This window comes from Aphidius gifuensis, linkage group LG5 (assembly GCF_014905175.1).
Source record: "Aphidius gifuensis isolate YNYX2018 linkage group LG5, ASM1490517v1, whole genome shotgun sequence".
Classification (NCBI taxonomy): Eukaryota; Metazoa; Arthropoda; class Insecta; order Hymenoptera; family Braconidae; genus Aphidius; species Aphidius gifuensis.
Genome location: NC_057792.1, coordinates 7,850,112 through 7,864,830, shown reverse-complemented (window position 1 = coordinate 7,864,830; position 14,719 = coordinate 7,850,112). Strand labels below are relative to the sequence as shown.

Here is a 14,719-nt window from a genome sequence, read left to right as displayed (position 1 = left end):
CGTAATTTTTTTTTGTTTTACCAGCTTTATCAGTTAAAATATGAAGTATGTTATAAATTTTTCTTTTCAATTGAACTTTTTTTGCGTCATGTAGTAGCGATATCTCCTCCAGAACCAAGTCAAAGTCTATGCATACCATCTCCATGTGGAGCCAATACAATTTGTAAAGAATTCTTTGGAACAGCTATGTGCTCGTGTAACTCTGAGTTTTACGGAAACCCTTACGAAGGATGTAGACCTGAATGCGTCATCAATAGTGATTGTACAGCTGATCATGCGTGTGTTAGCTCTAGGTGTATCAATCCTTGTATCAGCGCTTGCGGCCAAAATGCAATTTGTCAAGTTGTGAATCATATGCCATCGTGCTCATGTATAAACGGCTATAATGGAGATGCTTTAACTTTCTGCCGACCTGCCGAAGAAATTTGTAAGAACTTTTAGTTAACACTATTCTGTATATTTTGTCATATTTTTGTCATATGATCTAACAATGTAAATTTTTTGCGTAGCTAAAGTTGTAGACCCATGCAACCCATCACCTTGTGGCCTTTATAGCCGATGCCAAGTGCTGAACGAACAAGCAATTTGTTCTTGTGGTGCTCAGTATCTCGGTTCCCCACCAAACTGTCATCCTGAATGTGTTTCAAGCACAGAATGTGCTGCAAATCAAACATGTCTAAATCAAAGATGCATTGATCCATGCCATAATGTGTGTGGAATATCGGCAAGATGTATGATAAGGAATCGTAGTCCTATTTGCAGTTGCGGCCCTGGCCAGACAGGGGACCCATTTGTAAAATGTTTCGACATTTTTGAAGAACCAAAACAATCACCTAATCCATGTGTGCCATCGCCCTGCGGTCCGTTTTCCGTCTGTCAGGACAATTCAGGTTATCCAGCATGCTCTTGCGCTGAGAATTATATAGGGACCCCACCTATGTGTCGTCCAGAATGTATAATTGCTTCTGACTGCAGACGAGATCAAGCATGCATCAGAGAAAAATGCAGAGATCCTTGCCCTGGTTCTTGTGGAGCTCAAGCTCATTGTATTGTAATTAATCACACTCCTACATGTAGCTGTCCTACAGGATACACTGGTGATCCATTTAATGTCTGTACTCCAGAACAACCAAAATGTAAATATCTTACAATGTTTATAGGATGAAACGAAAAAAATTCAGTTTAATTTTTTTACGATTTTTTTTACAGCCATATTTAAAGTCAATATTTTATGTCAGCTAAAATTATTTTAATCTAACATTGAGAGCTATTAATTATTTTCAGCTGATTCCTTGGTGCCAACCAATCTATGCAATCAATCTCTCTGTGGTCCAAACACCCAATGCCACGAAGGTATTTGCACTTGTTTACCCGAATACCATGGAGATCCATACTTCTCAGGATGCCGACCAGAATGCGTTCAAAATGCCGATTGTACTTATAATAAAGCGTGCTCAAATAATAAATGCGTTGAGCCTTGTGCTGGCGTTTGTGGTCGCAACGCAGAATGCCATGTCGTGAATCACACTCCAATGTGTAGTTGTATTCCAAATTATGAAGGCGATCCTTTTACAGCCTGTCAAGTAGTCCAAAGTAAGATTCACTATACCTGTACGATTCATAGATATCCCTTATAATTGTTTAATTTGAAATATGTTATTGCTTTGTTAGGACCAACTGAAAATCCATGTGAACCTTCACCTTGTGGTCCCAACAGTATTTGTCGTCAGTTTGGTAACCAAGCTTCATGCTTTTGTATTCGTGGGTTCTATGGAAATCCACCAAATTGCAGGCCTGAATGTGCAGTTAGCTCTGAATGTGAACAAACTTTAGCTTGCATTAATCAGCATTGCCAAGATCCATGTATTGGTTCTTGTGGTAACAATGCTTTATGCAACGTGAGAAATCACAATCCTGTTTGTAGCTGTCCCCAAAAATATGATGGTGATCCATATGTGCAATGTTCCTTAATGAGTGAGTTTTAGATTTTATTTAAATTTTTAGCAACTGATTAGTTCAGTTTTTTTTTCAGAAATCCGAAAAATTATTTATTATAACAAAGTTATAATAGATATTTTTTATCATAAATTAATTATTTATTCAAACATAGCATTTTTTAAAATTTAATAGGAGTAACCGACGAAAAGATACAGAAAAACCAGTGCAATCCTTCACCTTGTGGACCCAATGCTGTATGTGCAGTGTCCAATGAGTCACCCTCGTGCACATGTTTGCCCGACTATCTCGGTTCACCACCTAACTGTCGACCTGAATGTCGAATGAACTCTGATTGTCCCAATAACTTAGCTTGTATAAGCCAGAAGTGTCAAAATCCTTGTCAAGGGTCATGTGGTGTTAACGCTATTTGTCAGGTTGCCAATCATCGGTCTAATTGTTTTTGCGAGCAAGGATACACTGGTGATCCGTTCATATTGTGTTCTATAACTCCGAGTAAGACTGATTTCAGAATAGAAATTGTTTATCAAAATTCATGTAATCTACAAAAATCCCTTTCTAATTTTCATTGTGATTCTTACCAATCTAATTTTGAAATATTTACATACATTTATGTATTTTGTATGTTATATGTTCTATACGATACTAATGGTTCATATTTATTTCTTTTTTATATATATATATATATTTGTATTTTTTGATAAAGCAGCATTATCGTTTCTTCTACATTTTTCTTTATTTTACGCTTATATTTACGCATTCTCTTAAGACACGTATATATATTTAAGCTAGACAGCAATGCACCAAGATTTCACTGGCTACTTCATATCACGGCTTTAATGTTTTTATTATGCACTTATAATCCATTTTATGTTGACTAAGATATTAACGTATGAATATACTTTCTTGCTTTTTTTTTACAAACTGATTTTTTGTGTTAAAATATTCTTTATCACTATTTAAATTTTTTCAAGTTTTCATTTACTAACAAATTTTATCCATCAACTTATATTTTGAATCTAATTAAATTTTTTTTCTGCAGAACAACAAGTACCATTGATTCCGAAACAACCTTGTGATCCGTCACCTTGTGGAAGCAATGCTTACTGCAGAGAGCGTTATGGGACTGCCGTGTGTGAATGCTGGCCAGACTACCGAGGAAATCCATATGAGGCTTGTCATCCAGAATGTCTAGTCAATACCGATTGTCCTAATTCACTCGCTTGTATTAAGACAAAATGCAAAGATCCATGCCCAGCAACTTGTGGGGTTAATGCTGTTTGTAGTGTAATGAACCACGTCGCTATTTGTTCATGCCCGTACCCATCGATAGGAGATGCCTTTACTCGTTGTGAAACTCCAACCAAAAAGCCACTGAATCCTTGCAACCCATCTCCTTGTGGGCCAAACACGGTTTGTGAAATCTTGGATTTAAAAGTTATTTGTTCCTGCTCTCCTGGTCTGCAAGGAGAGCCTACGAGTTTAATAGGCTGTCATCCAGAGTGTGTATTATCATCAGATTGTCCGGGCGACAGAGCTTGTGAAAACGCAAAATGCGTCGACCCATGCATGATTGGAGTCTGTGGAAATGGTGCTGATTGTCGAGCAGTTAATCACAGCCCAATTTGCAGTTGTCCAGTTAATTTTATAGGAAATCCTTTTATACAGTGCTTTTCAAAACAAGAAATTCTAACAGATCCTTGCTCTCCTTCACCTTGCAATCCTAATGGTGAATGCAAAGTAAGGAATGGCGCTGCTATATGCATCTATCCAGAATGTCTTATCAATTCAGATTGTACGAGAGATCGAGCATGTTATTCACAAAGGTGCAGAGATCCATGTATTGGAGCTTGTGGAGTAAATTCAATCTGTCAAACTGTTAATCACCGACCAATTTGTTCGTGTCCCACTGCGTACTACGGAGATCCTCAAATTCAATGTCGTGAAGCAAGTAACAGGCCTATACCAGCGTGTAATAGAAATTCAGACTGTCCAAATGATGCGACATGCTTCGAAGGAAATTGTGTAAATCCATGTGATCTAGGATCTTGTGGTACTAACTCTAGATGTCAAGTACTGATCCATCGAGCTGTTTGTGTTTGTAATGAAGGCTTCACTGGCAATCCACAGCAATTTTGTCGAAAAATTGGATGCAGAACCGATGAGGAATGTCCTTTGAGTCAATCTTGCGTTAACGAAAATTGTATTGATGTTTGCAAGTTAACTCAGTGTAGTTCGAATGCAGTTTGTCAACCTGATGGATATCACAAATCTCGATGCGTCTGTCCAGAAGGATTCCTTGGTTCTCCCAACCATCAATGTTTCCGTCCTGAATGTAAAACAGATTCAGAATGTCCAAGCTTACTTTCTTGTCACAACAATAGATGTGAAGATCCATGTCATTGTGCTGCATCTGCTCAATGCATTGTTGTTAACCACCAAGCGGGATGTAAATGTCCACCAGGTTACATTGGTGATCCATACTCTTCATGCATAAAAGAACCTGAACAATCATTTGAATGTTCCATTGATGCAGATTGCCCTAGTCAGCTTGCTTGCTTCAGTAGAACGTGCAAAGACCCTTGCAAAGAGTCAACACCTTGCGCTTCTAATGCAAAATGTACAGTCATCGACACTCTACCGATGCGAACAATGATCTGTGAATGCTTGCGTAACTTCGTAGGTGATGCAACTATTGCTTGTGTTCCTATTGACCAGCAAGTTTTAGCAATATGTAATTTAGATCAGGAATGTGAAGTGAACATGGCTTGCATAAATTCTAGATGCATCAATCCTTGTCAAATTAATCCATGCGCAAGCTTTGCCGAATGCCGAGTTGAAAACCATAGACATCGTTGTAGTTGTTCTGATGGATTTGTCGGAGATGGTGTTTTCAATTGCCAAAAAAATGATCTTCCAATGCCAGCATGCAAAAACAATGATGATTGCTCAATGAATTTGGCTTGTATCAACCAAAGATGCCAAAATCCTTGTTCTAATGATAGATGTGGTTCGAAAGCTGAATGTATAACAGTGAGACATTATCCAACTTGTCACTGTAGAGAAGGCATGGCAGGAGATCCAGAAAAACAGTGTTTCGAACGTAAGTATTTTTTATGGTTTGTTTTATATTTATAAGGCTCGATATGAATGGTCATGTCATGGCTACGGAACGATTAACTAACGATCACATATTGTGCAAATGCGCCAAGACGGAAATCATTACATAAAAGTTTGATCCTAGCAAAAATGACGATTGTCGTTTTATGTAGCTATTAACTTTATTTACTATACTCATTAAAAATACCACACCAAAATGACAGACGAAAATGAGATGTGATAACGACACACAATAGCATAAGTAAATCATAAATTAAAATGTAAAAAAGCAGCAGAAAAACAGACTTGCAGCAATGTTTATCAGTTCCAATAGACAAAAAGTGCAGTCAAAAATTTTAAATCAAAATACTTATATAATTTAAGAAAACGTTCTTAGCAATAAGCTTTTATTTTGCGCGTTTCATATGAAAGTTTTGCCAGAATAGATATTTCATATACATAATATTTTTCTATGTTTTTCAGCTGAATGTACTCAAGACCATGACTGTCCATCTGAAAAATCATGCATCAACAACTTCTGCAGCAATCCCTGCTTATCAGACCGACTTCAGTGTGGTAGGAATGGACAATGTTTGGTCATTGATCATGTAGCTCGTTGTTCCTGTCCTCAAGGGACCCAAGGTGATTCAAAGATAGCTTGCATCACTTCTGTTTGCCATTATAACGAAGATTGCCCGGAAGATCAAGCTTGTGATCGTCTCAATCGAGTATGTCGTCCTGTTTGTGATTCGGACACATGTGCAGAAACTGCATCTTGTCGTGCGATCAACCACCAACCAAACTGTTATTGTGAACCTGGAACAACAGGTATTCCAGATATTAATTGCTCTCCAATATCAACTCAAGTGGAGTGTACATCTGACGATGATTGCCCTCAGCAACTTGGATGTATGAATCATATTTGTGAAAATCTTTGCACATTATCAGACATGTGTGCACCAGATCAGCAATGTAGAGTTCTTGATACTTATCCTTTAAGAACAATCATTTGTGAATGCCCACCAGATACTTACACAGACATAAACAAAAGATGTCAGAAAATTGCATTCAAATTGCAGTGTCATTCAGACGAAGAATGTGATGATAAATCTAAATGTTCGAATGGAAATTGTATTGAAGCTTGCTTGACATCCCAATGTGGAATCAATGCACAATGTCGATCTTTGTCACACACAGGACTTTGCTCATGTGTACCCGGATATGTTGGAAATGCTTATGTCGAGTGCTCATTAGAACCAAGAGGTACAATTCCTCCAATTCAACCAGAATGTTATGCAAATGACGAATGTTCGAAAGATCGGCAGTGCATTAATTCAAAGTGCATCAACCCTTGTGTTTCAAGTAATATTTGTGGTATAAACTCTCTTTGCCATGTTGATAATCATAATCCAGTTTGTAAGTGTCCTATTGGTCACCTCGGAGATCCTAGATTCGAATGTATTCCTCATACAACAGTTTTAGGTTGTATTTCTAATTCGGAATGTTCTGGTACAGAGGCTTGCATAAACAGTAAATGCATTAATCCTTGTAATTGTGGACAAAATGCTGAGTGCTTTACATTAAATCATTACCCATCATGCGTTTGTCAACCTGGCTATTCCGGGAATCCACAACTAGGGTGCACAAAATTAGAATGTGAAACAGATAATCAGTGTCTTCACGACCAAAAATGCCATCAAAATTCTTGTATAAATCCTTGTTTCTTGGACAATCCTTGTGCAGTTAATGCAGAATGTTTCGGAAAAAACCATCAATCGGCTTGTAAATGTGGTGTTGGATTTTTCGGCAATGCAGAAGTTAAATGCCAAAGAGCAGAATGTTTCTCTGACACTGATTGTCCTCAAAATTTAGCTTGCGACAACAATCAATGCATTGATCCTTGTATGGTAAATTCACCTTGCGCAGCGAATGCACTTTGCTTGGTAAGATCACATCAACCAACTTGTGCTTGTCCTGACGATCTTCCTGTTGGAAATCCATTATCATATTGTCAGAAACGACCAATCATCAAAGAAGAACCAGAATGCAAGAGAGATATTCAGTGCCCAAGTAAACTAGCATGCATTAACGAAGTTTGTGTCAACCCTTGTAGCCAAATAAGACCTTGTTCAGAAAATTCAGAATGTAAAGTTTTAGATACAGTTCCTGTAAGAACTATGGTATGTACTTGTTTACAAGGATGGAGAACATCATCTGATAATATATGTCGATTAATTGAAGTCGCTGGAGCTTGTTCTGAAGATTCAGACTGTTCTGAAACTGAAGCATGTGTTAATCGACGCTGTAGAAATCCATGTAATTGCGGAAAAAATGCAAATTGTTTCGTCAAAAATCATAAACCTATTTGTTCTTGTTTAGAAGGTTATCAAGGAAATCCTGAAGTCACCTGTCACTCAGTTGAGTGTAAAAAAGATTCAGAATGTATGCCAGATAAATCTTGTATTAACAACAACTGTATAAATCCTTGTTTGATAGAGAATTTATGTGGAACAAATGCAGAATGCTTTGTTAAGAACCATCGATCAGACTGTCGCTGTAAAAACGGATTTATGGGTAATGCTAAAGATAAATGTCTTGTAATTGGCTGTTATAGCAATGGAGATTGCCCAGCAGATCGCTCGTGCATTAATAGACAATGTATCGATCCTTGTATCTATGAAAATAAATGTTCAAAAACAGCTGAATGTCGAGTTCAATCTCACATTCCAATCTGTAGATGCCCAGCTGGATTTATTGGAAATCCAGATGTTGATTGTCACCTTGAGAATGAGCCTGAATGTCAATCTGACTCAGACTGTCCTAGTTCGTTGGCTTGTCTCAATCAAAAATGTAAAAATCCATGTTCCATCATTGAACCATGCACTTCACCATCTGAATGCAGAGTTCTACCAACTAGTCCCGTCAGAACAATGTCATGCATTTGTCCTAGCGGATATATTTCTTCAGGATCAGGTATATGTGAACCTGTTGCGTCAATTGTTACAGTTGGATGCCGTAATAATGAAGACTGTGAAGACAACAAATCTTGCATCAATGGAATTTGTAAAAATCCATGTTCCTGTGGAGAAAATGCAAATTGTGATATCATCAATCATAAACCAGTTTGCTCGTGTCCTGTAGGATTTGATGGAAATCCTGACATCGAATGCTTTACTATCAAGCAATGTAGATCTGATTCCCAGTGTCTTAATACTCATGTTTGTGTACAAAATACTTGTGTTTCAGCTTGTTCACCATTATTAGCACAATGTGCACTCGAAGCAATTTGTTATGGAATTAATCATCAAGCTGTTTGTGAATGCCCACTAGGATATACTGGTAATCCTAAAAACTCATGTAGGTTACTAGGATGCCGTTCAAATTCAGAATGTCCAAGTAATCGTGCTTGTATCAATAATAAATGCGAAAATCCTTGCAGTAAAAATCCGTGTGGTAGTGAGACTGAATGTTTTGTTGATAACCATATTGCTGAATGTAGCTGTCCACCTGGTTTTATGGGAAACGCTGAAACTGGTTGTTCCAGAGTTCATGAGAAATGCAAACAGGACTATGAGTGTCCATCTCAAACAGCGTGTTTCGATGGTGAATGTATTAATCCTTGTACAAAAATTGAACCTTGTGGAATCAATGCAGAGTGTACTGTTTTGGATACAAAGCCAGTCCGAACTATGATTTGTGAATGTCAGCTCGGTTATCGTGGAAATGCTGTCATCAAGTGTGAAAAAGAAAACATTTGCAATATCGAAAAAGGACAGATCAAAGATCAGTTTGGACATTGTGTTTGTCCACCAGGATTTGGCAAAAATGAACAAGATGTTTGTATACCTTGTTTACCAGAAAAAGGAATGATCATTACACAAGACGGATCATGCATTTGTGACCTCGAGAAAAACTTCTTCATAAATGAATACGGACAATGTGTTTGCCCAAGTGAACATGGTTATGAGATTGACCGTAATAATTATTGTAAACCAAATATTGTTATTGAGTGTGTTCAAAATGACGAGTGTCCCGATGATAAATATTGTGAACGAACTTCTGCAAGATGCAGAGATCCTTGTTTGACAAAACAATGTGCAGCTAATGCAATTTGTAATGTAACAGGCCATGTTGCAGTGTGTAATTTTAAGCCGCCCGAGGCAAGAACAGATTTTCCAAAACCCGAAATGGAAGCAAGTTGTTTATCCGATGGAGTTCAAGTAATGATTCATGTTCAAAATCAAGGCTTTGATGGTGTTTTATATGTTAGAGGTAGGAGTAAAGAAGAACAATGTCGAAGACTTTTGTCAATTCCAGCTGACAATACTGGTCGAACGGAGACTTTTAAAGTTAACTTTGGATCTTGTGGACTAATCCATGTAAATGGTGAAGCTTCTTTTGTTCTTGTCATTCAAAAACATCCAAAATTAGTTACATATAAAGCCCAAGCATATCATGTAAAATGTTTATATCAAACTGGCGAACAGAATGTAACATTAGGCTTCAATGTTTCGATGCTTACTACAGCAGGAACAATCGCCAATACTGGTCCACCTCCAACGTGTCTTATGAGAATCGTTACTCAGACTGGTAATGAAATTCAATCAGCTGAAATCGGAGATAACTTGATGCTACAAGTTGAAGTTCAACCTAACTCAATTTACGGAGGATTTGCTAGAAATTGTGTTGCAAAAACAATGGAAGATAAGCAAGAGAATGAATATATTGTTACTGACGAAAATGGATGTGCAACAGATCCAACAATTTTTGGAGAATGGGAACATGAACAAGATTCTCAGTCTCTAATGGCTAGCTTCAACGCATTCAAATTTCCAAGCAGTGACAATATACGATTCCAGTGCAACATCCGAGTCTGCTTTGGCAAATGTCAACCTGTAAGTATCTTGTATATTTGATTAACTTTGTATGTTTGATTTTTTAGCAGACTGTAATAGTCCAATAATATTATAGTTTATGTATATTGGACCAATATACATTATAGTGTTTTGATTGATACCTATAAATATTTTCAACAATAGTCAATACGATTATAGATATTTTATTTGTCTGTTACATTAACATTTCACACATATATTTAATTTTTATCTGGACTTTCTGGAGAAATCTGTTGACTAAAAATTAATTTTCTTTATTTTTAAAAGGTCAATTGCAGAGGATATAACGCTTATGGCAGAAAAAGACGTGACGTCAGTATTGGAACGAATGATACAAGACTTAACTTGACTGATGGATATGACGGTCAGCTCAGAGAAGAAATTACTATTCAATCTAATCTAATTCGAACACTGGAACGACGAGAAGAAAGATATACAGGTGACCCTACTGAATGTATGTATATCAAAACAAATCATATAGAATTTCGAAAAATATATTTTAAAATTTGAATATTTTAACATTTTTTTTTTTTTTTGTCTTTTTTTTTCTAGTCCCAGCTGCTCAACGAGCTGAAGACATCTGTGTATCTACGATAGGCTTTATTATTTCTTTAGTCATAACAGCTCTTCTTGCTCTTGTAGCTGTTGCTATTGCAATATCATGCTGGTTAATGGCTTACAGACGTCAACCAAAAACTGCCGGACCACTGCCACATCCACCAGAATTTCCAAACCCTCTTTTCACGACTGAATCAGTCGCTGAACCATCTCCTGACTATCATTTATCATAAAAAAAAAAGCATAGATCGAAAATATAATATAATAATATAAAGTAAAAAAAAAACAAAGTGAATGATAAAAAAAAATACTATTTTTTATCTACGACAATCTTATTGTATCCAATAAAAAATGAAAAAAAAAAGTGAACAGAAAATTTAGAAATTAAACTAGATACAATTTGTTATCGACAGACCTATGGTAAAAAAAATGATTTTTAAAATCATGAGAATTAATCGTCAATGTTAATTAATATTAGTGTAATTATCGTATTTAAGGAATGCATTCCCGACCACCATGTCCTCAACTGGTCGGTTGTGTATTTCGGAACGCATTTCCTCCAGTGACTAATGTTTTCTTTTTCATCATCTTTCATATAATTATTGTGGGAAAATGAAATCCATATATTTTAAATCTGGCTTCTCTCAATATTTTCTTTTTTATTTTTTTCATGAAAAAAATAAAGCAGAAGGTAGTGAGAGATTATGAATAGAATTCCAGTATGGGAAAAAAAAAAAATATTCATTTCATTTCATTTTCATGGTAAGGGTCTTCTTCCACTATTAAGCTATGAAGAAAAAGATTTGAATCTTTTTTTTCTAGCGTATTTTCTACTAGTCAGTGGAGGACTTGTTCAATATATTAAATAAATAAATTTTTTTTAAATTATATATAATTAGTATTAAGATGTAAACTAAAGAAATCTTATGTAATAAGGAATTCGATTCCTGTATAAAGTCAAAACCAAGTTAGTTTAATATAGCTTTCTTATTAATGATCGGACAATTGTACATTTTATCTAATAAAAAAAAAAAAAAAATACTTGTTGCAATAAATTTTTATATTTCATTCCCCCAGGGAAAAATCCGCAGATCTGACCAGATCACATCTTCAATAATCCTTATCTCGCGACATTAAATTAGACCTAATCAGACTTTATAATCTATCGAGCCGCATCGAACCAGATCTTATTTGATCTGGTCAGATCTACCGATTTTTCCTTGGGTGAGCATTAATTTTCAACGGTACATTTTGCCGGAGGAAACTTTTATTATCAACATGGCTATTGTAATTTGATGATTTTAAGTGTTTTCATATACGTTAGTTATCAAAGTTGAGTATAAATCTTTTAGATTATATGGCCTTTTGGCCAATAGATCTGGGACCCGCGTAGACTTATTTTAAAATGATGTTTATCAATAAGTAAATTTATTAGTGGTCAATTTATAACAAAAAAAATATAGTTTCTAAGTATACAATGTTATACAAAATTTAATTCTTTAGTCTAACTTTAAAATTTGAATTCGAGATGGAAAAGTCAAAGTATTTTCATATATTTAATACTATATTGCGCATTGTCTATGGTTTCTTATAAGGTGCTTTCTTTTGTGTATTTATTTTTTTTCACTTTAATGCGCACTTTCTACACATGCGTATATCATGCAAACTTGAGGAGAGAACAGTGGCGTCGAACAAATAATTTTTGAAAAATAAAAATTAAAACACGGCTGATCCAGCCCCTCATGTCCTACGCTGTTGCAAACTGACTTTTTGCTGACTGCGCATTCAACTGCGCATGCGCGAGAATAAACAGGAAAAAAAATAAATACCTATTAGGTGCTTTCTTTTGGGTGTTTATTTTTTTCACTTCAATGCGCATGATCATACACATGTGCATTTTATGCAAACATGAAGAGAAAACAGTGGCGTCGAACAAATAATTCTTAAAAAATAAGAATTAAAACATAAGGTGCTCTCTTTTGTGTATTTATTTTTTTACACTTTAATGCGCATGATCATGCACATGCGCCTGTCATGCAAACTTGATGAAAGAACAGTGGCGTCAAACAAATAATTCTTGAAAAATAAAAATTGAAACATGGCTGATCCAGCCCCTCATGTCCTACGCTGTTGCAATCTGACTTTTTGCTGACTGCGCATTCGATTGCGCATGCGTGAAAATAAACAGGAAAAAAAATAAATACACAAAAGAAAGCACCTATAGCTGATCCAGGGTACGTTCCAAAAATCACTCGGAAGCCCGAAAGCGGCGCAGTAGACGAAAAAATATAGGGATAAAATAAACTGAAAAGTTATTAGAGGTTACAGTAGATATCGTAAACAACGAAAACAGCCTTATTGCATATGCCATTCGCTTTTGTTACTGATAATAGTTGTAAAATGTATTTTTATAATTGGTATTAATAATTAAACCATAATATTTGATTGATTAGTGCCTATAAAAATTCATGAAAAAAAAAATCATGTCTACCACAACAAAATATTAAAAATTTTTTATGATCACAATCTTGAACTTCGGGCTTCCGAGTGACTTTTGGAACGTACCCCCAGCCTCTCATGTACTACGCAAACTGACTTTTTGCGGACCGCGCATTCAACTACGCATGCGCAATTTATTCCTGAGCATGCGTAGTTGAATGCGCAGTTAGCAAAAAGTCAGTTTACAACAGCGTAGTACATGAGGGACTAGATTAGTTATGTTTCAATTGTTTTTAGTTCTTATTTTTTAAAAACTACATATTCAACGCCACTGTTCTCCCCTCACGTTTACATAATATGCATATGTGTATGATCATGTTCATCGAAGTGAAAAAAAAGAACCACTAAACCTATACGGGTAGGTTCTAAAACCTTCGTTGGTTCGGGACCTCCAAGATGGCGGATATCAATGTTATATACTTTTTCTTTGGTGGCAGCCTTGACTTTGCGTTATTTGCCATTTTTTTTTATCGCAATAATACTTTAATTGTTTATACTTAGTAACTACTAATGTGTGTTCATTCATTTTTATACCGAGCGTATGCAAGAAAGGGCTTGAGTCCTGCGGTCATTTAAAAAAACTTTAGTAACTAAAATTAGTTAGTGATTTTCTGGCGGATTTCTACCTTCACTAGATATCTCTTTTTTATTTTCTCAAGATTGCTGTACACCCAAAAATCGGTTTGTTGGTGTTATTTTCCGTATTGAGGTTGCGATTGCCGACAAGAAGAAAGCGATAGTGAAGGCGCTTGTTGTAGCTTTCATGTAAATTCTACCTTATTTTTGCATTTGCATACGACTATGGCAGCTTCACATGAAAGCAACAACAAGCGCCTTCATATTTTTCTATCGCGACAAACATTTCTTGTCGGCGAATCGTTATTGCGGGACCCGCAATAACTCCCGCAATACGGGACCAAGAATAGCACCCCTGGTCAGTTTGAACATAAATAACTAGTTAAGGAGAGATATAAAAAAGAAGGGACATCTAGTGGAAGTAGAAGTCCGTAGAGAATCCGCCACGAAAGAATATCCCTAACATAAAAGTGCACACTACGCATGTGCATTTATCCTCACTCTTGTTGTATATGCCAACACTTACGCCTCTGCTGGCCAACTTCAAGAACTATTTAGTTTTTATCAACTATCAAACTTTCTAGTAATATAATTTTTAGTGTTCGATAAAATAGCAAAAACTAAGCATCTTGAAATATTAACTCGTTATTAAATTAACCGAATTTTCCATAATTATTAATTAATTAACAAATAATAAATTGACACTCATTTACCGTTCGAAACATAGAAATGTGGATCATACGCGGAGCATGCGCACTTGTGAGGTAATCACAGGTTATCCCGTCTCCATGGGATAATTATGTCAAGAATAGCTATCCTGGTGTTACTTTAACTCTGCCTAAATCTACCCCGTAAATTTCTATTTAAGAACGCACCCAAGAAGAACTAACTTCCGTGGTAGTTGTTACAAATACGGCGGCTATTTAGAGTACGCCGCTTTACTCCTGAACGGCGCACTACGTAATGCGCATTTCTTTATCCCTGTACACGGCTGTACACCTCAGCCCTCTAGTTCAGCAGTCCAATTCACAGGGCATTACAATTTAGGGCTTTTTTCCTCTACTGGCGGCGCTTGTAGAGCTTTTGTATGTGAAATCTATATAAAAAAAATTTGACAAGCGCCATCACCGGCAAAA

The 14,719-nt window shown here is 36.1% G+C and overlaps 1 protein-coding gene across 1 annotated transcript in view; it reads left to right on the top strand.

Annotated features, from left to right (window-relative positions):
- Nucleotides 1-11,282, top strand: part of LOC122857482 — a 53,738-nt gene extending 42,456 nt beyond the window's left edge. The window contains exons 24-32 of the mRNA XM_044159669.1: nucleotides 95-427; nucleotides 510-1,136; nucleotides 1,285-1,593; nucleotides 1,672-1,974; nucleotides 2,131-2,451; nucleotides 2,999-5,059; nucleotides 5,539-9,950; nucleotides 10,218-10,404; nucleotides 10,503-11,282. Coding sequence (XP_044015604.1) covers nucleotides 95-427; nucleotides 510-1,136; nucleotides 1,285-1,593; nucleotides 1,672-1,974; nucleotides 2,131-2,451; nucleotides 2,999-5,059; nucleotides 5,539-9,950; nucleotides 10,218-10,404; nucleotides 10,503-10,741 — 8,792 coding nt within the window. The 3' untranslated portion in view covers nucleotides 10,742-11,282. The remainder of the gene's footprint in view (nucleotides 1-94; nucleotides 428-509; nucleotides 1,137-1,284; nucleotides 1,594-1,671; nucleotides 1,975-2,130; nucleotides 2,452-2,998; nucleotides 5,060-5,538; nucleotides 9,951-10,217; nucleotides 10,405-10,502) is intronic.
- The last annotated feature ends 3,437 nt before the right edge of the window (nucleotides 11,283-14,719 follow it).